The 27756-nt window shown below is 48.6% G+C and overlaps 1 protein-coding gene across 1 annotated transcript in view; it reads left to right on the forward strand.

Annotated features, from left to right (window-relative positions):
• Positions 1-27756, forward strand: part of LOXHD1 (lipoxygenase homology domains 1) — a 150038-nt gene that overhangs the window by 61413 nt on the left and 60869 nt on the right. The window contains exons 13-20 of the mRNA XM_032859476.1: positions 7742-7896; positions 9542-9702; positions 13371-13447; positions 14357-14553; positions 17707-17899; positions 22316-22476; positions 24810-25284; positions 25773-25927. Coding sequence (XP_032715367.1) covers positions 7742-7896; positions 9542-9702; positions 13371-13447; positions 14357-14553; positions 17707-17899; positions 22316-22476; positions 24810-25284; positions 25773-25927 — 1574 coding nt within the window. The remainder of the gene's footprint in view (positions 1-7741; positions 7897-9541; positions 9703-13370; positions 13448-14356; positions 14554-17706; positions 17900-22315; positions 22477-24809; positions 25285-25772; positions 25928-27756) is intronic.

Here is a 27756-nt window from a genome sequence, read left to right on the forward strand (position 1 = left end):
AAGACTTGAACATATGGATGGGGGCGTGGGGGACAAATTTGGCTGCACCCCAGAGACGTTGATTAGATTCTTTGAGAGCTATCCCTGATAATCTGCATTTTTATCAAGCATACCAAGTAATTTTTTTGCACATCAAAACTTCAGAGCTTCTGTCCTATTCCTTCTAGTGATTGAGTGGAAAATCCCCTCATCCACATCCTGGTCCCAGTACCTCTCTTGGATCATTCCATGAATGAGCAATGCACCCCACCCCTGGCTCAGGCTTCTGCCTCCCAGCCCTCTCATGACCTTGGTAACACTCTGCTCCATCCTGCAACTCCTTATAGCTCCTTCTCCCCAACATTTCTCCTGGCCTGACTCATGGGTGTGTGGGATGGATCTTAGAGCAAACCTATAAGAAGTCTCAAGGGGGGAGAAGAAGAGGTACTCAAAGTGGGCAAGAATTAACTAGACTAGAAAGAGGGTGAATTCTAGAGCTATTTTCAAGGTGGCTCCGACAGGACTCAGTGAGAGAATGGTGTAGAGACACTGTGACGAGATGAGCTTTCTGCCCACACTTTGGGAGAACCTGCAGGTGAGGTGCCATTTAAGCTTGGTCTTCTCTGAGTAGGGATCTGACAGACAAGGAGAGATGGTGGTAGGAAGGGTGGGGAGAAAGAGTGTGTCTGTAGGCTACATGGGTAAACATGCATATCATATTTTAAACAGTGTGCAAGATGTGGGGCTGTCATAGCTCTTGGTTTTTGTCATCTGTAATACTATCAAAGAACCATTTTAATGAAAAAAAAAAAAAGTCTCCGGGGAACAGGATTAGATTGAAGGGCTGTCTGTTCTGGCTTTAAATGCAGTTTGATGTCTTCTTGGGTGGGTCCTTGGCAGTACTCTCAAGCCCATGTCGACTTGGATTCCATCTCCCCGATGCTTTATCTGGCCCACATAAATTTCTGTTGTGCTTGGAACACCCCCTTATCCTCACTCACCTCTACAGGAACTTGGATCTCCTTTGGTGTTCTGGATGCTTCTTTGTAACAGTAAAGAGTTGATGGCAAGTCTCACTTCCCCACCTGGCCCCAGGGTATAGTGAATAACATGCAGGGTTTCCTGGCAGTCCCTTGAGTGGAAAGCCTTGAACTCACATAAAATAAGTACCAATTTAAAACCATTCTTGGGGAACCTGGGTGGCTCAGTTGGTTAAGCGTCCAACTCTTGGTTTCTGCTCAAGTCATGATCTTGGGGTCCTGGGATCGAGCTCCATGTTGGGCTCTGTGCTCAACACAGAGTCTGCTTGTCCCTTTCCGTCCCCCTCTCCTCTTCTAGCTCTTCCACACACACACGCCAACCCCGGCACATGCATGCATGTTCTCTCTCTCTCTCAAATAAATAGATAAATAAAACAAAAACAGTTCTCTAATTTTGAATTCTGTTACTCCGGGTTTACTTCTAAAACAAGAGCCAGTCAAAGAAGCAATTAATGCCATGTCTGACAGCAAGAGGCTTTGAGGAGTGACCTCACTGACTAACATGGCCCGGGGACACAGACTAGACACGCACTGCTTATGATCAGGAGTTCTGTGAGATGGTAGGAGCCACGCTCCCCTGCGTTCGCAGCTGAAGTGATTACACACTGCTGATGAGTGGGCAAGGGATCACTGGACTGAACTGCTGAGAAGAGGAGCTTCTTGTTAATCAGGCTGAGCTGTCATTTTTAAATTAAAGTACAAGAGGCTCTGGTAGTTACCCATTTGTTTGAAGTCTTTCACTGCTGGTGGCTAACAACACAGTTATTTTTTTTAAAGATTTTTATTTATTTATTTGACAGAGATCACAAGTAGGCAGAGAGGCAGGCAGAGAACGCTGAGCAGAGAGCCCGATGTGGGGCTCGATCCCAGGACCCTGGGATCATGACCTGAGCCGAAGGCAGAGGCTTTAACCCACTGAGCCACCCAGGTGCCCCAACACAGTTATTTTTTAATTGTCTGTGGACTTCCTGCTGGGAACGAGCTTGGGACCCCAATGGTTGGTGGGCTGGGAGGGGCCCCTGGAGAAGATCAGGAGCCCAGAGAACTTCCAGCCCAATGGACCTTAGTGCTCCTGAACAAACAGGACTGGAATTTGCAGGCAGAGGGATTGCTGTCTCCCTCCTCAGTTTGCTTCTGGGTATTGCCTGACAGTTACAGCTGAACGGGCAGAGCTGTCCGTCAGGATTAAGAATAAGTGAGGCTCATGTTCCTCTTTTCCTTCTGTGCCTCTCCATTTCAGTACTCAGGCCAGTAGAGGCTCTTCTTCCCTCTTCCTGCCATCAGTTCTATCACTGGAAGCTAAATACAAAAGTATCAGCTTCATTTACGCAGAGGCTGAAGGCTGAAGGCTGAAAGCACTTAGTGTTTGCCTTTGAGCAACGGTAAGTCTTCCAGGCAGTCAACGTGGGATGCTTTTCTAGTTATTTAAGTAATCTTTAATTTTTTTCAGTATTTTGTAGTTTTCAGAGCATAGGTTTCTCCCTCGTTTTGTTAGATGTCTTCATATTTTATTCTTTTAATGCTCTTTTGAATGGAAATGTTTTATTAATTTCCTTTTCAGATTGTTTATTGCAAAAGAATAGACATACAATTGATTCAGGCATATTGATATACTCTACAACTTTGCTGAACTCATGTATTAGTTCAAATAGTTTTGAGTGCAGTCCTCATGATTTTCTGTGTAGAGGATCATGTCATCTGTGCCCAGAGATAGTTTTACTTCTTCGTTTCCAGTCTGGATGCCTAACTGCCTTGGCTAAAACCTCCAGCACTGCGTTGAAAACAAATGATGAGAGCAGACACCTTTGCCTTGTTTCTGACCTTAAAGAAAGCATCCAGTCTGTCACCATTAATTACATGTTCCCTGGGGGTGTTTCATAGATAACTTTATGGGTTGATGAAGTTCCCTTTTATTCCTAGTTTGTTGATGGTTTTCTTATCATGAAAGAGTGTTAGATTTTGTCATGTTTCTTCTGAGTCTATTGAAATTATCATGTTATACTTTTTTTATTCTACTGATGTGATACATTACATTAATTGATTTTTAAAACTTGTATCCTTGGGATAAATTCTACTTTGTCGAGGTGTATAATTCTTTATGTTGCTGGATTTGGTTTACCAGTATTTTGTTGGGGATTTTTGCATCCATATTCAGAAAAGAAATGGGTCTGTAATTTTCTTTTCTTGTGATATCTGTGTCTGGTTTGGTATCAGAATAATGCTGACCTCATAAAATGAGTTGGACATAGCCCCTCTCCAAAATTCTTTGGAAGAATTTGAGAAGAACTGATATTAATTCTTCTTTGAATGTTTGGTAGAATTCAATAATGAAGACATTTAGGCCTGAGCTTTTCTTTCTGAGTAGTTCTTTAAAATTACTAATTTGATCTTTACACTTATTTTAAGTCTATTCAGGTATAGCCAGTTCTGGTGGTCATTCTTTTACTTTCAACCTATTTATGTTTTTTAATCTACAGTGTATTTCTGTATATAGCAGATAGATCCATTACCAATTTTGCCAATCTCTGTGCAATAGTATGTCTTTTTTTGGTGTGTGACTGCTGACATCTTTCAGGCTACACTACCCCACGCCCTTCTGCCTGACATCTGGGCAGTTTGAAAAGAAGACTGGATATTGCCTCCCTTAGCACTGGTGGAAAGGTCAAGCCATGCAAGAACTGACCCCCTCAATCCCCCCACAAGGGAACTCTTATCTCCTAATCACCATAAAATCACAAGCTAGTCACACCTCCCTGCTTCTCAAGCCATTTTTGGACCTTCTTGGAAATCCACCATACTTTCCCAAGAACTCCTTATCAGGTGCATGATACATCTTATATTCACTCTTGGTACATGTGTGGCATCATCAGCCTTGATATCTGAGTGAACAGGGGGTGAAAGGACCCATCCTGTCTCTGCAGGATGACAACCACACTCTGCCTTTTGATTGAAATATTTAGTCCATTTACATTTAATGTAATTACTGATATGGCAGGATTTATGAATGCCATTTTGCTATTTGTTTTTTATGTCTCGTGTCTTTTTTTGTTCCTCTCATTTTATATTACCACTTTTTTGTGTGTTAAAGAAATATTTTCTAGAAGACCATTTTAGTTCCCTTGTTTCTTTTAATATATATTTTTTGTTATTTTTTAATGGTTACCCAGAGTATTACAATTACCATCTTAACTTACAATAATCTAGTTCAGATTAATTCCAACTTAATTTCAATAATACACAAAGACGTTCCCCCAGTATAGGTTTGTTCTCTTCCCCCTCCTTTGTGCTATACTATCACACAAATTACATCTATATACATTATAAAGCCACCAATGGAGTTTTATATTTATTGCTTATCTGGGAATATCTTACTAGCTCCTTCATTTTAAAAAATAGACTTTATTTTTTTAGAGCAATTTCAAGTTCACAGCAAAATTGGGAGGAAGGTGTAGAGATTTATCGTATACTCCCTTCCCTCACACATGCATACCCTCTCCTTTATCATCATCCCCCCAAAAGTGATACATTTGTTATAATTAATAAGCCTACATCAATACATTCTTAGCATCCTGAGTTCATGGTTTACTTGTGGAACACTCTTCGTGCTGTACATTCTGTGGGTTTGGACAAATTTATAATGACTTGTATCCATCATTATGGCATTATACAGATTAATTTCACTGCCCTAAAAAAATCCTCTGTGCTCTGCCTATTTATCTCTTTCTTTCCCTCCTACCCAAACCCTAGCAACCATTGATCTTTTTACGTCTCCATAGGTTTGCCTTTCCCACCCTAACATTTTTTTAACTTTGTCAAGACCTATAATTCACTGATTTTATTATCACCTTCTCTTATACTCAATTTTCTGTATACATGGCTTGGATTGCATGGGCCACCATTATAACCTACCTCTAAACCTTCCCTTACCTTTTCTGTACTTATATCTCTCTATCATGCTTACCTGGATAAACCCTATCCTAGGTAAAGCCAACAAATGACCTTTTCAGTTATTGTAGCCTTGTAGACTCACTGTAGCAAAGCATGCAGCCTTGCAGACTGGTCTCATTTAAAATTCATGACTCAGGGGGCACCTGGGTGGCTCAGTGGGTTAAAGCTTCTGCCTTCAGCTCAGGTCACGATCTCAGGGTCCTGGAATTGAGCCCCACATCGGGCTCTCTGCTCAGCGGGGAGCCTGCTTCCCTCTCTCTCTCTCTACCTGCTTCTCTGCTTGCTTGTAAACTCTGTAAAATAAATAAATAAAATCTTTAAAAAATAATTCATGACTCAGTATATCTCAGTTTGTACTCAGAGCTGTCCTACAATTTATCACTGCCCTCCCTCTAGTCCCTATAGTTGTAGTTTCTTGAACCCTAGCAAAGCTAGTCCTCTATCTATACTCTGGTCCTTCTTCTTCTTCCTCTCTAAATAACTTAACTAGTTCTTCTCTCCCGTGTTATCATTTTCTTTTTCTCTACAGGATCATCATCCTCTACATGATCCTATAGATAATAATCTAGTACCTCATAACTTAAACATTTTAAAATAAAACTTTTCTAAACTCATACCCCACTCCAGCTCTTATTTCTCTTTTGTATTCCTCTTCACAACAGACTAAAGGAAAGGTTTACATCCAGGCATCCAGGTACTATATCTAATTTCCCACCTCCTATTCTGTACTTAGACTCTTGTTATAGGGCTTCTTCCCTTCCCCCACAATTTCACTATGGCTGCTCTTGTCCTTGACACCAGTGCTTTCCATGTAGCTAAACCAAAAGTCACTCTTTGTCCTCTGTGGCATTTGCTACAGACGATCATTCCTCTCTTTTCTTGATTTAGAGACATGTCCATCAGTACTCTTTCCCCCTGCTTCACTGGCTGCTTCTCATCTGGGTTGCTAGCTTCTCCTGGGCTTGGTCTCTAATGTTGGTGTCCCTCCATAATCTTCTCTATGGGAGATCTCATCTGGACTCATAGCTTTCAATGGAATCTGTGTGCCAATGACCAATGTAATGTCAGTAGTCCTGACTCTCCAGATACATATTCAAGTGCCTTCTTGGCCTCTTTTAGGAACATCTAATAGCACACATTTATAATGAACAAACAGAACCATTGATTTCTGTCTCCAAACCTATGCTTCCCTCAGGCATGCCTACTTCTTACTAGAAGTACTGTCTACCTGGTTACCTAAGCCAAAATCTAGGAGTCATCCATGATTTTTCTTTGCCACAATTACTTATCCAATCCATCACAAAGTACTGTTGATTCTACATTTAAAATATATCTCTAATCTACTGGCTTCTCTCCATCTCCACAGCACCCCCAGTCCTAGACACCCTCCTGTCTTTTCTAGGCAACTCTAATTATTCCGCTAAGGGGCCTCTCTGAGTCACTCCTTCTTCCCATACAATCAGTTCTCTGCATGGCAGTCAGAGTGCTCTTTAAAATATAATTCAGATCAGGTTACTTTTTTGCTTAAAGCCCTTGAATGACTTCCCATTGTATTAAAAAAAAACAACCAAAGGAAGTCACACTTCTTACCTTGACCTGTCATACCAATTCTGCCCCATGCTGGCCTTGGTCCACTTCTGGACTTCATCGAACCCCCCTCACCCAGGCCCTCCTGACCTTCTCTCTGCTCCTGGAACATTCGCCCCCTCCTCCCCATGGAAGTGCTTTGCACTTAACTCGCACACTCTTCTCTCCGAGCTTCCTGTGGCTGGCTTCTTATCCTTGGCATCTTACCAGATGTTCAACTTCTTGCTGCAAGCTTTTCTGCCTCTCCAAATCCTCTTCACTCCCTCACCATAATTCCTCTACTTCCATCCCACTCTAGGGCACCCCTCTCCTGTGTAATCTTTGTTGCAGACGTAACTCAGGAATTTTCCTGTTCATAATTTGCTATGATTTCACTGTCCATCTTTCCTCTCCACCCATCTACTCTCAAGTCTGATGGAAGCTCCATGGGAGCAGAAGTCTGTTTGTCTTGCTCACTGTTGAACCCCGGTTCTATAATGGTGCCTAGTGCCTACTGGGCTTCAGCCAATAGATACAGGGCAAATGAATGATTAAGTGAGTGAATGAATGAATGAATTTCACTTTCTAGCGTATTCCGAGTGAGGAAGGGAAGCGGTGATGTGCAGGGATGCCGGCCCGTCTCCTCCAGGGCACATTTTCAACAGGGAGAGAAGCTGCTGCCCCTCCCACAGTGACTGCATTTTGTGCCTTTCCGTTCGGAAGCAAAGCTCAGTCTGGCTCACAGAGAAAAGCCCTCTTCCGTGAGAAGACAGGACACATACGAATTGGAGAACAACCTAAGACAGAAGAGTCTGCTGGGTTGGATAGAATCAAGGGTCAAAATGTTTGAATCAGACCTGTGGTCCCCAAACACTGCCAAGCCCCACCCCGAGTCTCCTGGGGGGCATATAAACAAAGCAGTTTTAGGGATCCTACCTCGGGAAACTAAACTTGGGGAAGTCTCAGTGGGACACAGGAAGCTGCATTCCTACAAGACTTTCCCATGGGATTCTGATCCTTGAGCAGGCCCAGGAACCTCTGCTTTGTTTGGGAAGAGGGACCTGCAGGTGAGCTGCCCTTTGACTGGGTGGCATGGGGTTTGCAGCCCCAGCTGACCCGGTGCAGGGGAGGGGCACTTAGAGGCAGGAGCAACAGGGCCAGTGCTGGGAGCAGGGGGCCATCAGTGTGTCCCTTTCTCTCCCCAACAGTGGCCCGGTACCGTGTGACCGTGTGCACTGGAGAACTCGAAGGCGCGGGAACCGATGCCAATGTCTACCTGTGCCTTTACGGTGACGTGGGGGACACAGGCGAGCGGCTGCTGTACAACAGCAGGAACGACACTGACCTGTTTGAGAAGGGCAACGTGAGTACAGCCGGCTCCATCCCCACCTACCCGGCCCTGGTCCGAAGTCCCCTTGCCCTGTCCTCCCTGTTCTGCTGAAGCTGATACCGGTGCCCCGGCCATCAGCGAACTAGCACACATGACACCCTCTGGGCTCCCGGGGTGATCCAGCAGGAACCTGGAGAACCGCCCTGGAAGGGTCATGGTCCCTTCCCCACCCGTAAGCTTTGAGAAGGGGGCAGAACAGGAGGACATTTGGGGGTAGGAGCAGTACCTTTCTTCCTTCAGGAGTGGCCAGGAAGGGAGGGATGCTGGGCCTCTGGTTTGTGGACTGGAGGACCCAGGCTAGCAGATAGCTGGGACTTTTGCCTTCTCCGCTAGACATGACCACTGGGGGCACCTTCTCCAATTCTTTTTTGAAGGAGAAACCAAGAAAGATACTAAATGTGGGAGTGAAAGAGCTGGGTTCTGCCCCCAACCTCATCACTGATGTGTGGGGTACTCCCCCTCATTTTCCCCACCTGTCAAATGGGTTTCCTTGGTAGGTGGTGTGGGGCAATAGGGAAAGCATCAGGCAGATCTGGGGGCAAACCCTGTGTGGGGCCAGTCGCTCCAGTCCCCCAGCCTCAGTTTCCCCACATCTAAAATGGGGAAGTGATGCCCACCTATGCCGGCTGATATGAGAATTAGGAGCACAGCTGTACCACCTGGCCTGCATCACAGAGCAGGTGCTCAATAGGATCATTATTGCAGTCAAGCGAGGCTCATGGTGCTTATCAGGTGAAGCCGATTTGCAGACGGTGAGAAGACAGGACAATCCTGGGCTCTCTTCCGGCCTCTGCTGCCCCATCCTCAGCGAGGGCAGGGCAAACCCTGGAGATCGAGTGGAGGTCTCTCTCAGAGGCCACTCCAGCTGACCTTGGGGTCACAGACACAAGAAAACTATGGTGATCAAAATAATTTGAGTGTTGTGGGTGGACCCAGGCTCATCTGGGGAGGGCTGGAGGGGGTGACTTCACATAGATTTATACATTTCCTCTCTCTCTCCCATCCACACCCACCCTTTCCCACTCTTCTACCTCTTTTGAATCCTTTGTCCATCAATCAATTGCACCCTCCTCTTCCTGTTCCGGGAGGCTCCCAGGTGTGCTCGTGTAGGCTTGGCAACTCTCCAGCGCCTGCCGCACTTCTGCTGCCCCATTGGCAGGCAAAACTGTGCAATTAGCAAGACCACTAGCTCTCTTGCCCTCCCCAGTCAGTCCCAGCCATCCCTTAGAAGCAGGCTGGTATCCTTCTGCAGCAGGAGCCTGAGTTGATTGGCCAAGGAATTAAGTCACGATACATGGTTAGTGACCGGTAACAGCTTATCCTATCCCTCCTCCTGAGGGCTCTGCCTTTTAGAAGGAGATCATAGGGAATGGCCACTGTTTAATCAGAAAATACAGCCCTCCCTTGTTGGGAACTTGACATGGAAAGACTTCCCACTGGGAGCAGCTGGAGGAGGGGTTAGACCTGTTCTTTCCAGGTACCCCTCAATCCACCTGTGACAGACCAGCAGCCCCACCCATCAGCCTCGGCTTTTCTGATTTCTGGGTCTGTGTCTCCCCTTGGTGTTTGGGTCCCAAGGGAGCCCATCCCACCGGCCTTGCCGTCTTCCCCTCCGAAGGCCGACGAGTTCACCATCGAGGCGGTCACCATGCGGAAGGTGAGGCGGGTGAGGATCAGGCATGATGGCAAAGGCGGGGGCAGCGGCTGGTTCCTGGAGCGGGTGCTGGTGAGAGAAGAGGGGCAGCCAGAGAGCGACAACGTGGAGTTCCCGTGTCTCAGGTGCGTGGCCTGCTGCTCTCTGTGCGCTCCAGCTTCCGTCCGGGGCCCTGGCTTGGGGGACACTCAGCCCTGCCTGCTACCCCAGACTGGGAGCGTAGTCGTGGCTTGAAGAGGGGGCCCCTGCTGGTGGTGCTTAGACTGTCCCCACCCCACCTGCCAGTGGTGAGCCACTGGGGTCAGGTGTCCCAGGGCACCCCTGGCCTGTCTATTTAAGTACCAGAGTGTCGTTACTTTTTAAAGATACAGTATGGCAATTTCAGAATTTAACTGAGTTCCCGAGGAGGGAGCTCTGAACAGGTTCTGCCCCCTGCCTCTCGGCTTCTGCTGGCCACAGGTATTCTAGGCTTGTCGGTAGCCATTTTCTCCCTGGGTCTTCGCATCGTCTTCCCTCTGTACATGTCTGTCTGTGCTCACAAGTCCCTCTTTTATGAGGACAACAGCCATTTTAGATGAAGGCCTGCCTTCATTTTAACTTGATTACCTCTATAAGGACACTATTTCCAAATAAGGTCACAGTCTGAGGTCCTGGGGCTTAAGACTTTAACATATCACTTTTAGGAGACACATTTAAGCCCGTAACGTGGCAGGTTGCCATAGGTGGTGGCAGTGGAGGTAGGGGGAAGGGGCTACACCAGAGATAGGTCCTGTAGGTAGAGTTCATGGGGTGTGCCCTCGAGAGAGAGAGAGGACTGTTGGAGACCCCAAGTCTCTGCCTTTGGTGGGTGGGCAGAGGCCATGCTTCCTGCTGAAACCAGGAGCCTGGGGGCGGGGGATGGGGAGGAAGGCCTGAGAATGGGGTCAGACTGGACTCTGGAGGCTTAGCTGGCATATTAGGTATGAGATGCTTGTGAGTTGAGTAGGCAAAGTCCGGCCTTAAGAAATAGCTCTAGTAAATGAGAGCACAGTGGTAGAATTTAAAATCAGGGAAATGGATGGGATCCTGGGAGAGAGAGAATTGTGTGGACTGAGCCCTGAGACTGGCCAGTAGGAGGACAGGGAACCCAGAAAGGGGACGAGGAAGACGTCGCTATGTCCACACTGTCTGCATGGCTATATACATGGTGAGGGAGGAGCTTGGGGCCAGGAGTCTAGCCACCTGCATGCTGTGTGGCTTTGGGCACATTTCTTAACTTCTCTGGTCTTCCACGCCTTCCTGGCCAGCGCGTGTCCCACAGTGATGGCAAGGGTGAAATGGGGCTGCCCTCTGAAAGGAGCCGGGTCGGCCAATGACACAGGTGATGCTGATTGCAGCGGAGGCCCCCAAATGCCCTAGAGCCCTCCCTGCCCCCAAACACTTAAAGGGTTCATGCAGTTTTAAGAAAGTGGATTCCCGCCCCCTGCTGCGGCATGTGCCCATGGCACCTGAGCGGGACGTGCACTGCCTGAGGGATGGCACACCAGGCCTCTTTATCCACCTTCTCTGCCATGCTCAGGTGGTGCCAGTGTGTTAGCTCTGACAGCTTTGTGAGTGTGTTGCACATTTCTTGTGAGCTCGGGGAAAGAGCCATAAAATCACCAGATAGGCTCACTGATTTTGCAGTGTCTCACGCTGAACCTGGGCCCAAGTGTCTGAAGCAGAAAGAAAATGACTATATTTGGAAATATCTATTAATACCCTTCAGTTGGTAGTGAAAATGACAAGCCATGGTGTCCCTTTACCGCTGGGGTGGGCCTGGGGATGGGTGAGTGGTAAAGAGAGTGGTGGGAGGGCGCGAGGGGTTTCCCGATGGCCGCGGGCCCACTGGATTCCATGCTCCCTGTCCCTGGGAGTGATGGCTGGGCCACACCACACTTCTCTGCAGCCTCTGTGGATAATCCCGGGTGACCTCTACGGGACAGAGGCAGAGGCTCCTAATGGGTTGATTGAAGGGACTCAGAGCAGCGGTCCCTGCTCTCAAATCTCTTTCCCACCCCCTCACCCCCATCGTCAGTACCAAGAATTCTGCAATTGCATCTTCCTATCTTGGAATCCCAGACAATTTTGGTGTTCAAGACTCGCAGCACCAAAACCCATGCCCAGTATAATCACTTAGCAGCCGACTGACATCCTATGCGAGGTAACAGCCAGCAGGCTGCGACATCCTGTGGGAATTTAAGATCACGTGCTTAGGGAGGGAGGGCAAGAGAGAAGGAATGGGGACCCTACCCTCGGGTGGGGTATATTAGCAGAGGGACTGTGGTTTAGAGAGGCCTGAGCTCCATGTCAGAAAGGCTGGAGGGGAGGCCATGCTTCGGCTTCCTTTGCCGGGTTCCGTGGCCAGGGAGGCAAGTCCCTGCCAGGAGTGGAATAGAGCTGGGTTGCCAAGATGAGCTCTGACATAGAGGCAAATGGGGAGACGCTGATCAAGAGGCGAGCCCCTTGGCTTCCCCACGGCAGTGGAGAACATTGAGGGTGGCTCTTCTGCTGCCATGACCTGTATCATAGACCCTTGTGAGCACTGGGGCCTAGGTGTCTCCGCTTTGCACAGTCATCTGATTTCTCTGATGCATTCCTGTGCTCCGTGGGGAGGGCACTTTCCAGGTGAACCAGTCCAATGCGTTGCTCCCAGGTGGATGGCCAGCAGAGAGCTGGGACCATGGCCCACTCTGACGTAGAAATGAGTCACCGCCGTCAGACCCAGCCCTGTAGGGTCCAGACCCAGCTTCTCCTTCTTGGCAAATCTCATCCCTCCTTGAGGACTCTGAGCAAGCCGCTTCCCCACAAACTGTCATTTCTTAAATTCCTGTTGCACTTACTTTGGTCCCGCAGCCATCCTTTTTCTGGCCTTCAGTGCCTTGGCTAGTCTATCCTATCTTCTTTGTCTTTTAATTAAAGATTATATTTATTTATTAGAGAGAGAGCCCTCATATGCACGAATCAGGGGAGGGGCAGAGAGGGAGGAAGAGAGAATCTCAAACAGACCCTATGCTGAGCGAGGAGCCCGTCATGAGGCTCCCTCTCCTGACCCTGAGATCCTGACCTAAGCCAAAATCAAGAGTCAGCGGCTTAACCGACTGAGCCACCCCACCGGGCACCCCTAGTCTATCCTATCTTAACTAGACGGTAGGTTCTCTAGGGGCCGAGCAGTGTCTTACTGATGTCAGTGTATCTTTTCTGCCTTCTTCCCCTCCCCAGAGCCCTCGGCACAGTGCTGTGCACACAGTAGGCTCTCCCAAAAAGAGCTGATTGTTTTTGAGAGCGCCGAATCCTAACCACTAGACCACCAGGGAGAGCTGATTGTTTTTGAAGAGGACAGTGAACCCATGGTGTTCTTGGCTTTCAAGACAAACTCTTTACTGATTGCCAAGGTCTTAACATCCTGTGAGCCTTCTTGTTATCCCCGAACAGTGGTTACTCTTCCCCTTGCTGCCTACCAACCCCAGGGGCCTTCGCTCAGCTCCTGCCGGATCTGTTCCATCCCAGCATGTGCTGCTCCCTCGGGAGGGCACCTCCCTCTTCCCCTAGCCAACTCCTTATTACCTTTCCAACCTCAACCAGTATCCGCTCCTCAGCTCAGTCCTCCTTGCCCAGTCTGGGCGGTGACCCTTTGTTCTCAGCTCCCGTAGAGTCTTTTCCTCTGCTGAGTGCCCAGTTCTGACCTCCCTGGTGACCCTGCAGGGACAGCGGGACAGTGGGTGGTTGGTCGTTGGCCACTCAAAGAGTTAACAGCCCCTTGTCTGCCCACCAGGTGGCTGGACAAGGATAAGGATGATGGTCAGTTGGTCCGAGAGTTGCTGCCCAGTGACAGCAACGCAACACTGAAGAGTGAGTCGTTCTGATGACCAGGTGGTGGGTGTGTCCCTGGTGAGGGAGGTGCCCTCCCCTTACTGTCTGGAAGCCAGCCCTTTGGAACAAGCATGAGCTCTTCACTTCATCCCCCTGCCCCAGGCAGTAGTGGGGAGGGTGGAGAGGAAGAGGCTCTGAGGAAAGATCTGGAATTTCTTCGCTGTCTAGGCTGTGTATACAGTGACTTCGTGGCACTGGATGTGGGGCCCTGAGCACACACAGGCCTCTGTGGACACGAGCGACAGAGGCAGTAACACTAGCCAAACAGGCATTTTTATCCTCCCTTAGGCACAGTGGGTACGGATCTTTCCAGGTGATATACTGGAGCATTGTCAGCATGGTGCCCTGTTTCGTCATGGGGCTATAGGTCCCCAGCAGAATTTCACCCCTGGCTGGCTCCTCTTGAACCGTTGACATCTTGAGCCAAACATGTACCCTTCTGAGCCTCTGATCCTTCACTTGTAAAGCCAAGATCAGAACCCTTAGCAACAACACTGCGCGTGTCCTTTGCAACACTGTCTGCAAAGCTTGATGCTCCTTTGCCTCCGTTTCCTCATCCGTCAGATCAGAAACTGGACAAAGTGGTTACCTTAGGTCCTTCAAGTCTGTTGCACTCCATAGTCTTTGAATGCTTTCCTGTTCTCGGTGTGCTCACACCTTGTGGGCAGGCCAAGCATAGGTCAGCATCCCAGTGTTGCCCATGAGGGGACCCCCACAGAGAGGAAGGCAGTCCTGCCCCCCCATGGGGCTACTTAGAACAAGGGCTCAGCGGCCAACCCCCAGCCTAGTGTCCCACCTGGGCTGCAGACCACCCTCCTGCTCCAGCCCTTCCCACCCGACCTGCTCTAACCCCTCCCCCTCCCTGCCTCCCACCCTGGACTTGCCTAGACTTCCGCTACCACATCAGCTTGAAGACAGGGGATGTCTCTGGGGCCAGCACAGACTCCAGGGTCTACATCAAACTCTACGGGGATAAATCTGACACCATCAAGCAAGTCCTTCTGGTCTCCGACAACAACCTGCAAGACTATTTTGAACGTGCCCGGGTGGATGAGTTCACCCTTGAGACCCTGAACATTGGAACCGTAAGTCTCCTTTCCGAGACCATGCAACATGGTCTCAACCCCCCTGTAAATATCCACATGCGGGTGCACAGCCCTGCTCACATGAACGTGCACACACACTTACATATCACACACATATGCGCACTCACATGCACACGGGGGGGAAATGCCCACTCGGAGGTAGGTGAGCTGCGTAGTTTTCCTCCATGACCCAGAGCAGCAGAAGATACATGAATGTCTATTTTGGGGATCTGTAGTCCCAACATTTCCTTTACGTATATAGCCAAGACCTTGGTGGCTAGGTCCCAGACACTGGAGAAAGGGACACCGGCATGCAGGGCAGGAAAAGAGGGGCTGAAAATGCTTCCCAGTTTCACACTCGAGTGTGCATCTGAGGTATTCTCAGGAAACTCCTTTCAGTGCTCACCCTGAACGACACTGGAGAGACTCTGCCCTTAAAGATGGCAGCTGATTGTCTCCCTCTGTCAAGGCCCCCAGTGGCCCTGCTGCCACCAGTCTGAGCTCTTTATCTGGAAAAGCACAGATTAACCCCCTCATAGTATTGGAAACTTTTCTAGAAGTTTCTGAGCTGGGCTTCCTATTACCACCTGCCCTTCTCAAGGTGTGGCTAGCAGCAACTGGGATGCTGACAAGCTCCCCCATCTGCAACCTTAAACACTTTCCTGCAATCCGTTTCCCTTCTCTCTGAGCCTCACCCTATTTTAGATACTCCAAGAACATGCTCACAGGGAAAGAGCTCCTGTCAGTCCTTTATACCTGATGGTAATGAGCCTAAGTCAAGATCTTCCTTCACTAAAACATATTTACATTTTCAGCTGAATTAATAACCGTAGAGTGAAATGCTTTTCCTTTTACTGAGGGTTTCTTACAACAGCCAGTGGCTAGATGAAACGTCTAAGGGGAGGGGAATGGTGTTTGGGGCCTTTCCCTGTATTTCTGAAATGCCCCCTCCCCCAGCAAGCAGTGTGGCTTAAGAGGTTGGGAGGGTCAGTCTGGTTGCTGATTGCCTGAGGCCTTGGGAGGATCATTCTGGCTGCTGATTGCCTGAGGCCCTTCCTTTCACTTCCTCCCAAGCCCGCCAGTGACTTCACCTTTGTTTGCCCCATTCATTCTAACAACTGGGCATGCTAATGGGACTGCGGTTTGCAGTAATTATGTTAATAATAACCTAGCCGCCCGCCCGCGCCCCCCCCACCCCCGCCCCCCACAAGTCATCCTCAGTCACTAGCTGCTATTGATAGAACTGGAACTGTTGCTCCAGGGAGGTGCTAGGTGTGGAGGCCAAGAAAAACAAGGCTGTACCCACCTCGAGTCTAGCCCTGACATAAGTGCAGCCATCTTGACAAAGCAAAAGCTGGCACCTGGCACCCCCCCTCCACCCGCTCCCCTCCGCTCAGTAGTAGATGTGAACAAATAGTTAACTTGTAAAAAAATCACAATCCCGCAAGACAGGAGTCTCCCTCGGTTTACAAATGTCCCAGTGCTAAATCTCACTAATAAGGATGCTTGATAGGAGGAATGTGACATTCCACCAGGAAACTCCCAACTGTCTTCATGCTAGTGCCTCATTAGAGGGAAAAACGGCCTTGGCTTGATAGTAACCAGGCATTCAATATCCTGACAGTCTTCTTTACCCTGATAGTCCTTCTGAATATCCCCTTTGTTCTCACCCACCACCGAGCCCACCCCTACTCTGCCTTTAAAAACTCTGACTGTAATCTGGTTCAGGGTCCAAGTCCCAACTCCACTGCGTTGGGTATACTTGGGCCCAAGCTTAAGCATGTCACCTCAGGGTCTAAGTCCCAACTCCGCTGCGTCAGGTATACTTGGGCCCAAGTTTAAGCATGTCACCTCAGGGTCCAAGTCTCTACTCTGCTGTGTTGGGTATACTTGGGCCCAAGCTTAAGCTTGTCAAATAAACCCTCGTGTGATTGCGTTGGTGCTTGGCTCCTGGGTGGTCTCTCAGACGCGAAAACTCGGGCACAACACTAGGCCTTCTGGAATGGAGAGAACTTAAGGAGTTCTGTCCTTAAGGAGCTTCCCACTGGGTAAGGCAGAAGACCCTTGTCCCTATCTTTACTCATCCAGCTGGTTCCATCACTGTCTCAGCACCGCAGTGAAGCTCTCCTGTGACCCTTGGTGCCCACCGGAAAGGCTGTCGGGCTTTGTAAAGAAGGCTGGTTTCCTTCCTACAATTCCAGGGGACCCGGGCTACAGGCACACAGTTGTGATGGTGTTTTCATTATCAGCCCAGAGAGGCACTTCATACTCGTAAGAGCAAACACAGGGCTTGGGGGGACAATCCTCTTGAACTAGCCTTCTGGCCCCAAACTCATGGTTAGCATTACCTCTCCAAACCATCACAGAGACGATCTGTGGGGGAGGCTTGGCAGGGATCTCAAAGGCTGCTTGATCATTCCACCTAATGTTAGAATTGCCCTGCAAATAGCATTTCAAAAAAGCACTCAAGCGGTTTGAACATCGAAGAACCAACTCGTCCTAAGGATGGTAACACAATGGTCTACGTAGTCGTCTGTGTGAAACGTAAAGATGTTAACATGTAAAATAGCCAAGCAAGTGGACTGATGAATGTTACTGGAGAGAGAAGGATGTTCATCAGGGCCAAGAGTGAGAGGAGGGTTTGAGCATAGAACCACAGAGAGGCTGTCCTGAGAGGTCGTCCACCTATCTGGTCACCTCTAGACGGGTATGTCAAAGAAGAAATGCAGAAAAGACGTGCCATAGTGTATTTTTTTTAAAACAAAACAGAGCCCAATCAATAACATGGCTATTAGAAGCAAATGGTTCATGTTTTGAATGTTCGGTTTCTTATACGGGCGCTGCCCAAGTACGTGCTGGAGCTTTCAAAGTTCACGCCATACCCAGGGTCCCCCACTTGCTTCTCACCTCTTCCCCGAGAGGTGAGCTGCTCTTAAGAGGAGGGATGGGAGGCTCCAGGCAGCTGGCTGATGGTGGACAAGCCTGGGACCCAGCCTCTTCCTGCTGAGCCCCCCTCTCCTGGGGAACTGAAGATCTGGGTTGAGGACAGCGGTTTGTACCAGTGTTGGGTGGGGGCAGGGTGGGGAGGGATGGAGGCATTGAGGTTTCCATGCACCAGCTCTTTGCTCACTCACACCCTGGGTTTCCTTCCAGATCAGTCGGTTGGTGATTGGGCATGACAGCACGGGCATGCATGCCAGCTGGTTCCTCGGCAGCGTCCAGATCCGCGTGCCCCGCCAAGGCAGGCAGTACACCTTCCCCGCCAACCGCTGGCTGGACAGGAACCAGGCCGATGGGCGCCTGGAGGTGGAGCTCTACCCCAGTGAGGTCGTGGAGATCCAGAAACGTATGGGATTAACAGTAATGGACCATAAGCATTGTTTCCCCTGTGGGCTGGGGCAGTGGGGAAGGGGGAGTGACTGTGGGGTGACTTGGATCTTGTTTCTGAGTGGGAAGCTGAGGGGAGATAATGGGGCTTCTGATTGCCTGTGTATCACGGCTCTTGGAGGGGCAAAAGGGCTCATTGGACAGATGGTGAAACTGAGAATTCAGCGGAGGAGACATTTTTTTCTGGAATAAAGGCAGTAAATGACTCTGTTAGGAGATGTACGTTCTCAGCCCTGTGTGCAAGAGTTTGAGACCTAGTCCGTGTATTCCCCCGGGAAGACTGGCGGAAGAGATAAAGCTATTTATTTGTACATTTATTTAATAAGTATATATACTGACTGTTTCTCTGAGCCATCACTGCCCTAGGGACAAAGTAGACCAAGTCCTTGCCCTTGTGGAATTTACCTGCCACCAGGGGAGGCAAACAATAAATACATAATATAATGCCAAGTAGGAGCTATGAAGAAAATGAAGCAGGACAGGGTGACAGTCCTGGCATGGGGGTGGAGGACACTTGGACAGGGTGATGAGATCACCAAATGAAGGTGAAGCTCATTTGTACACGACGTGAGAGCCATAGTTATGGGAGGTGTCGGAGAAACAAGAGATCATCTAGAGGGTCAGGAAGATAGCGGCACCAGAAATGGATGCAGAGAATGTCACTTCCCTCACCTCTGCATTTCTACATCTACCCTGAATGCTACTGCCTGAGGCTCACTTCCACCAGAATCTTCCCTGGGAAGAACCCCAGTGTGAACTCACCGCTTCCTCGCCCAGAGCTACTTGTGTCTTTTCATGTGTGCATTTTCTCTCTCCAGCAACCCTGTAAGTTCCCTGAGGGCTGGGTCACATACACATACATGCTTTGTGATGGTATCTGCCAGTGTGAAGAAATCAACTCTTTTCCTCTTTTTAGATATTAAAACTTTATTTCCATCACAGTAATACGGGTACTAGTTAATAAGATACAGATTTTTAAAAATGAGTAGTTCCCCTTACCATTCCCCTTCTTCAGAGGTAAAAACTTTTAAATGATTTTCACTTGTCCTCTGAAATTTATCTCTATATTTTTAATAATTTGCTTACCAGTTTCTTTATTATTTTATTCATGGACATTAATTCTTGACTTCCTACAATGGAAGAGGATGGTTTAGCTCTGTGAACACACATGTGTATGTATGTGTGTGTACATACACGCTTCCCCTCCTTCCAGCCTTCAATAAAATTAAATCCGTATTCAATTTTTACATTATTATGACTATGTAAATATCATTCACTGCTGGGACACCTATTGTATGATGATTGCATATCAGTTATGGCACAACTTTTTGTTTTCTTAAGTTAGTAATAGCCTCATTTTCCATTTGTATAGTTTTCTATATACCCACCTATCTGTGTGCTAGGGCTGCCATAACAAAATACCACGATTAGGGGCTTAAACAACAGATATTTCTTTTCCCACAGTTCCAGAGGCCAGATGGCCAGGATCTGGGTGTCTGGAGGTTAGGCTTCTTCTGAGGCCTTTCTCTTTGTCTTGTGGATAGCTGCCTTCTTACTGCATATTCATATGGTCTTTATTTTGGGCATTTGCATGTGTGTGTCCTAATCTCTTCCTTTTATAAAGACAGCGTCATATTGGATTAGGGCCTCACCCTAAGGGCCTGGATTTTAACTTAATCTTCTCTTTAAAGGCCCTGTCTCTGAATAAGTCACATTCTGAAATACGTGGGGCTAGGCTTCAATAATGAATTTGGAGGGGAGACAGTTCTCCCTTAACATCATTTTATGTCCATCCCTCGAGTAGAACTAAAATTATTTTCATAAGTCCAAACCCAACAACAATTCTGTTTCCTCTCTACCTCCTTCCACTCACTCCCTGTCCCAAAACATTCCTTTAGGAACCTCAAAGGGTTCTAGGCTGTCATGAAGCTGTCCTTTAAGACTTTCTTTTGGCCATCTTTTTGGAAATTCCTTTCTTTTTTCTCCTAGTTGGATCTCCTGTTTCCTGGACTTCATGTCTCCCTCTTTGGTTTCTTCCTTCTTTTCATTTCTACTGAGTAGCTTCCTGAGAAAAGGTGCATGGAAGAGAAATGTCTGCAAATGCCTCACAATTTATAAGGAATTTGGCTCATTACAGAATTGTGATTTAGAACTCATTTTCCCTTAAAGTTTAGAAGGAATTATTCTACCATCTTCTAGCTCCCAGTGTTGCAGCTGGGAAGTCTGATGCCATTCTGTTATCCAACTCTTTGGGATTTTTTTTCTCTCTAAAAGTTTATAGCATTCTAGTTTTATTTCTGGCACTCTGAAATTTCTTGATGTCCTCACTGCCTTTTGTGATTTTAATTTCATTGGTTGTTCTGGGAACTCATGGGCTCCTTCTAGAAGCATTTTTTTAATTCTGGGACTTCTTTGGATATTACTTTTTTGACAATTTCCAACTCTCCATTCTCTCTATTTTTTAGAACTGAGCTCTGGGTGAGATGTTGGAATGCCTCTGATTTTCTTACCTTTCTATCATTTGTCATTTTGTTCTTGGGAAATTTCCTCTTTTTGTTCTTATGAACTGTCCTTGACTTTATCCTTGCAATGGAGTATTTTATTTCAGCTACCACATGTTGATTTCCAATAGCTGGTTCTTGCTCTCTGAATGCTAATTTTTATCTCTCCAAGTTTTGTTTAATCCTGGCTGCTTATTTCTCTAGGATCTGAGAGAGGGAATGGGGTTGGGGTTTTCTCCATTTGGAATGTCAGCTTTTACTGAATCTCCTCATTGTCCAAACACTTACCCACTGTCTCCCCCAGCTGATCCTGGTGTCTCTAGTTCAACTTCTTTAGGCTCTCAGCCAGTCCTCTTGCTTTCCACCCCAAATCTCTCACATAACTATGGTAATGGAAGATCCTCCATCTTGTTGAAAATAAGTCTTATCTTGGAAAAAAAAAATCATGGTATCATCTTATGACATTGCTGAGAGCACAAGTCTTGCAGTAATCACTAAAAAACTATGATCCCGTTGGGTTATGGACATTGGGGAGGGTATGTGCTATGGTGAGTGCTGTGAAGTGTGTAAACCTGGCGATTCACAGACCTGTACCCCTGGGGCTAATGATACATTATATGTTAATTAAAAAATTAAAAATTAAAAAACAAAACAAAACTATGATCCCATAGTTCTGATAGACATTTTGCTCTTCACTGGGAAATGCCCTCTAGTGGTGCATACCTGTAACACATTTCCACCCCATAACTGCTGGATAAAGTATTACTTCAAAATATGGACAACTCTTTCTGTGTAGATGTATCTGTTGATATCATCTAAAAGATGCATATATTTAAATGAAAATTATTATTTCAGGGGTGCCTGGCTGGCTCAGTGTGTAGAGCATGAGATTCTTGATCTTGGGACCATGAGTTCAAGCCCCATATTGGGCATAGAGCTTACTTTTAAAATTATATTTTTATTAATTATATTAATATATAATATATAATCTATATCAATATACGATTATATTAATATATATTATTTATATATTAATATATATTTTATATTAATATATATTAAATACATATATATATATATAAAATGTGCACCTGGGTGGTCCAGTCAGTTACTCAATTGAGTGTCCAACTCTTGGCTTCAGCTCAGGTCTGATCTCAGGGTTGTGAGGCCAAGCCCCCCATCAGGCTCCACACTCAGTGCAGAGTCCTCTTGGGTTTCTCTCTCCCTCTTCCTCTGCCCCTCCCTACCCCACGTGCACATGCATGCTCTCTCTCTCAAATAAATAATAGATTTAAGAATACACACACACAAACACACACACACACACACACACATATATATATAATATTATAATTTCAACCTCTTGTCCTTTAATAAAAATAAGGAAAAGAGACAAACACACAGCCTTTGCTTTTTTCTGATCTGTGGTGTCTGCCCAGGGTTAGGCACACAGCAGAGAATGCTGGCTGGCATATTGACTGTTCCTCATTCCTCGCTCCAGAAGTCACATGTGGTGCAGTGAATGACTGGGCTTTGGAGTCTGATTGCTTGAGTTTGCCATTTCTACCACCTACTCAGTTTCTCTGAGCCTTAGTTTGTCAGCCTCTGAAATGGGGATGATAGTCCTCATCATGTTGCTGATGAGAAGATTAGATAATGATGAGGATAGATATTAGATAGTGATAGATAATGAAGGGTATATAATGATAGAAAGATAGATAATGATAGATAATGAAAGAAATTATTAGATAATGATAAATATAATGCCTATGAAGCCCCAGACATGGTACAGGGTCAGGAATGTCTGTTTTGTTCCTCTCCCTGCCATTGTGAATATTACTGACTGTCTCGTTTGCCCCCATGTGCCTACCCAGTGGTCCATTACGAGGTTGAGGTTTGGACGGGGGACGTGGGTGGCGCAGGCACCACCTCCCGGGTCTACATGCAGATCTATGGCGAAGACGGCAAGACAGAAGTGCTCTTCCTCTCCAGCCGCTCAAAAGTTTTTGATCGCGCGTCCAAGGACACATTCCAGGTATGTGGGGGTAAGGCAATAGGGGTGTCCACAGAGCTCCAGTGGATGACCCAGAATGTAGGGATTGAACTTGATCTCATTCCTGGCTTCTTAGAATCACCTGGGAAGCTTTAAGAGAAAAAAGGGCTGCCTGGCCCACATCCGAATCAGTGAAATCAGAACCTCTATGGCAGGTGGTATGTTTTCCGGGTCATGCTTCTAGAAGCTCTCCTGGGGAGTCTAACATGCTGCAATTCTGAGTACTGCTGGAGTCAATGGTTCTAATTTGGCCAAGTGTGGCATGAGGCCCCTGATTACTGCAGCCATTGCCAGCTCTGGTTCTACCGGTCTCCCTGTATGTGGGCAGGGCCATGCTTCCCACGCAGGATCTGGGGAGGATCTCATGGCTGTGTTCTGAGTGCCCCAGGACTCTGTACTTCCCTTTGAGTAGAAAAGAAGAAGAAATGAGGTTGTGAGCATGTTGCTGATGGGAGAGGAGGATGCAGGTGTGATGGCCCTTGGGTGACACAAGAATGTTCTAGATGGGATACTATTGCATGTGTGTGTGCAGATATGTGTACGCAGGGAACATATTCATGCTGGATGTTCTCTGTGTGTTTGTGTGCCACAGACAGCCCTCAGCAAAGATTCCTATCCCCGTGCCCAGCAGAGAAGGGCCTGGCTGAGCTGGCCCAGGGGCTTGGAATGTTAGCTCTGGAGGAGGCCTCACTGAGTCCAAGCACCCATTACACAGCTGAGGAGGTAGAGGCCCTAGAAGTGCACATCTCTGAGCCTTGGATTCTTCATGAGTGCAAACCTAGCTTTAGACTACCTCCCCAGCCTGCTTCACAGTCCTTGGAAGGAGCAAACAGTCCATGTCAGAGAAAGTCCTTGGGCAATTGTGACCAGCTGTGGAGATGTAAGAGAATGGGGCATCTTCTGGTGCCGCAGGGCTGTGTGGCTGGAGGCAATATTGGACGCCGTCACGGCTGGGCAGACAGATGTGGGCAGAGGGGAAGGTTGGCAGGCCTGCCTGCAGAGGTTTGTGGCAGAGATGCTGTGCTTGGAAAATTCTGGAGAGGAGATTTCATGTACTGAAGAAGGGGCTTACCAGGTCCAGAGCCCATCCTCTCAGTAGCTGACAAGAAAAAAATGCCTCTTTCTCGGGGCTCCTGGGCTCCATTTTGGCTAGTCATTTTCTCAGAAAGGTGGTTTTGGCTACACCGTAGCTTCATGAACACAGTCAGAAGACCGGAGTTCTCACCTAGGCCTGAACTCCAATTACAGGGCATTGAGCAATAGCCCCAGACCTTAGTTTCACTAGGACACCTGTGGGAAAATTGGTGGCACCAGACTTTGAAAAGTGTCAGACACCCAGAAAAGCGCCCATCAGTGGGGAACCCTAAGAGTGGCACAACCAGCAGGTCCCCCATGTGAGCCCTCCCCTGAGCTCTGAGGGGGCTGGACCTCACTGCAGTGTGAAGCTTAGCACAGAGTGGCAGACCGAAGGCTTGGGGACCCAATCTTCTGAAGAAAGCTAAGTCCACCCCCATTGCCCTTTGAACCAGCTGTGTGCCAGACCCCGTGGGGGACAGAAGCAAGAAAAAACAGTCCCTATCTTTAGGAATTCCCAACCCAGTGGGCAGGGAGCAGCTCATGTGGACAGGGAGGGCATCCGGGGCAGGCCAGGACCATAGCCAAGCTTGCGGGGTCCTCTGTGCCGTTGGGGATGGACAAGGCCATGTGCTGGGGGAGGGGCTCAGGGCTTCTGGGGATGTGGGTGAGTTTTTTTGTTTTTGAAAAATAACACTTTTTTCTTGCTTATTACAAAAGTTATATGTGATTTATAATTAAAAAAAAAAACTTTGGAAAGAGAATGCAGAAAAGCACAAACTAAAAAGGAAAGTAGTGCTCAAACTCAGAAAATGGGATGAATAGTTTTTACTTGGCGGTAGAGGGAATAAAGGCATTCTGGGCGGGGGGAGCTCCTGAAGAGAGCTATGGAACTGGGAGGAACAGGGATGAGCGTGAGTGCACGTGTGTGCGTGCCTGTGCCTACATGGGGTAGGGGAGAAGGGGAAGAGATGGAGAGACAGGGACCCCATCCTGACCATCACCCAGCGTTAGAAGGAAGGAAGTTTGGGTGGAGGGTGGGACCTACAAGAGGTCCTGGAAGGCTGGTCCCGCAACCAGGCCAAATGTGGTAGGAGAGAGGGAGCTGGTGGAAGCTTCTGAGCTCGAGGCCCTGGGCCTCCCCGTCCTGCGGCTCCGCATGGTGGCCCGCACCTGGCTCTGCAGGGGAGGCGGGGAGGACACCAGGGGCCACCCCAGCCACTGCCCTGTTCTTTGCACAGCTGGAGGCGGAGGATGTGGGCGAGGTCTTCAAGATCCGGCTGGGGCACACGGGCGAAGGCTTCGGACCCAGCTGGTTCGTGGACACGCTGTGGCTGCGGCACCTGGTGGTGCGGGAGGTGGACCTCACTCCCGAGGAGGAGGCCCGGAACAAGAAAGAGAAGGACAAGCTGCGGCAGCTGCTCAAGAAGGAGCGGCTGAAGGCCAAGCTGCAGAGGAAGAAGAAGAAGAAGAAGAAAGGCAGCGACGAGGAGGACGAGGGGGACGAGGAGGAGGAGTCCTCGTCGGAGGAGTCCTCGTCAGAGGAGGAGGAGGAGGAGGAGACGGAAGAGGAGGAGGAAGAGGAGGAGTTTGGGCCTGGGATGCAGGAGGTGATTGAGGAGTACAAGTTTGAAGCCCACCGCTGGCTGGCCCGGGGCAAGGAAGACAATGAGCTGGCCGTGGAGCTGGTGCCGGCAGGCCGGCCGGGCCCTGAGCGTAAGCCTGAGGAGGGGTCAGCCCGTCTGCTGAAGGGGGCCCCGTGAAGGGGGTGTCCAGCTCTCCTGTCACCTGGCGGCCCCAGAGGGGGGCACCCATCATGGTTCCCACGTAGGTCCCCTGACCTGTGTCTGAACTGCCACCACGGACAGGTCTCTGTCTTGGTTTAGCTCTGCCCCATCCTGTGGCTCTTGGGAGGGGTCGGGGACTCCAGGAGGAGCGTGGATATAGTTCACTATGATTCCCAGGGGGAGGATGAGGTAGGAGGGCGGCCCAGGACATTTTCCCATGACTCCCAGCCTCTTGGGCTTCATGGCAAAGGAGCGTCTTGCGTGGGGAGGAGGGATCCGTTCAGCTCCAGGTTAGTGCAGGGGAGATGAACCCGTGGTGCCTTCCTGCTCCCAGGAGCTGGCTGCATCTGAGAGCCTGAGCCTAAGATCCACCCTGAGCGGCACTGTCCTCAATGCTGCCTTTTTCTCTGTCCCCAGCCAACACCTATGAGGTCCAGGTGATCACAGGAAATGTGCCCAAGGCTGGTACCGATGCCAATGTCTACCTGACCATCTACGGTGAGGAGTATGGGGACACAGGCGAGCGGCCCCTGAAGAGGTCAGACAAGTCCAACAAGTTTGAGCAGGGACAGGTAGTGTGTGGGCTCTCTGGTCCTTGGGCTGGTGGTTGAGAGTCTGCTGATTCCCAGGCCGCCTCCTGTCCTCCCACCAGTGCAGTGTTCAGCAGGGACCTTTGTCCAGTCCATCCAAGTGTCATGGCAGTGGGTCCCCTGTGAGCACCAGTGCTTTGTGCTGCGGGACGTAAGAAAGGCCCGGGGTGGGGGTGTTGAGCACCACGGAGCGCACAGGAGATAACCAGAGATAGTTTAGGCAGCAGAAGCTCAGGGGCTAAGTGGCCAGAGCAGGGGTTCAAGGAAGAAGTGCAGACGGCGCTTTGGGGAAAACATGGTAGGAAGGAGAGCTGTACCCTGGGCCATGGCGGGTGACTGTGGTATAGACATCTGAGGATGACAGTGACAGGTGTTCCCCAGGGACAGGGCCGCAGGACAAAGAGTGGGCTGGAAATGTGGAAGGCCAGCTCAAGGACAGTGACTGTTCCCGCTGTGCTGTGTTCATGCTGAGCTGGGGTGGGCGCTGCCTCTGGGAAGCCTGATGAGCGCGGTGACGGGGAGTGGGGCATGAGAGCCTTGAAAGCAGGTTGAGAAGCCTGGACCGCGTCCTGCCTACTGTGGTAGGAGCCACCAAGACTTTCGAGTGTTGAAAGAAATGCACGCAGGCCCCTCTTCCAGGGATAGTGGGAAATGGGTAAAAAATCCAGCTGTCTTCCTTGTGCTTCCAGATTTTACAGCATGAGATGGAAGACTGTTCCATCTCACCTTTCTCATTCCTACCCCGATCTCAAAGCCACGTCCCCTCCTCTACACAGAGCAAGAAGAGAAAGAAACCAAACCCACAAGAGCATCCGTGGGCTCCTCTGATGTACTTCAGAGGCTGTCTGCTTTCTCTTCCAACACTCCCTTGCCATGACTTGAGGATTAGGGCTTATTCCTTGTTTTGATACTTTCCTTTAGAAATTATAGCCACTATGATCCCAGATTGGAAGAAAACTGCTAGAGAGGGTGTAACTGGCATGCGGGATGAAATTTGCATACAGACTTGGATGTTAGATAATAATACTGGGTTGATGTTACATTTCCTATATTTGGCAATTGACCTGTGATTATATGCGAATCACCTGCTCTTGGGAAATCTACGGCGAAGAGTTCAGAGGTGAAGAATTATGGTATCTGCCATTTACTTTTACTTAATTCAGAAAAAAAAAATGGACAATGGGCAAAAGAAAGAGACAGGGCAAGCAAATGTTGCAAAATCTAGGTGAAAGACTTGCAAAATTTCATCGTACCATTCCTGCAAGTTTTCTGTAGTCTTGAAATGTTTTTCAATGTAAAGAGTTTAAAAAGTTATAGCCCAAAAGAATCCCGTTCACTTACTGGTCCTGAGGCCGTCCGCCTCCTGCCGGGCATGTGCACCTGCTCCCGTCTAACCATATCTTCCCACCTACGTGTGAGCAAGGGCAAGTCTCCTGTTTCTGTGAGTGACTTTGGATTTGCACTTTGGCTCATCCTAGGTACTTCATCAAAATATGTGGTTGAAGGGGTGTATGCACACAGGTGCACACATAATGCGGGGTTTCGGCATACTGCCAACAACAGCCCTACACACACACACACACACACACACACACGTGCGCGCACACACACACATACCCCATAACACAAATGCAGGCGCCAGCCAACCTGCCTTCTCTGCCCCTCAGTCATCTTCATGGTCCTCCCCCTCCTCCATCCACCCTTTGGGACACAGTGAGAGTAAGAAGACCCCAGGAGGGCAGGTTAAAAAACGCTGTGCAGACCATGCACCAGTTAGCCGGCTGCATTTTCCAGAGCAGGTCTCAGGCTGC

This window comes from Lontra canadensis, unplaced genomic scaffold (genome assembly GCF_010015895.1).
Source record: "Lontra canadensis isolate GAN:19392208 unplaced genomic scaffold, GSC_riverotter_1.0 scaffold17, whole genome shotgun sequence".
NCBI lineage: Eukaryota > Metazoa > Chordata > Mammalia > Carnivora > Mustelidae > Lontra > Lontra canadensis.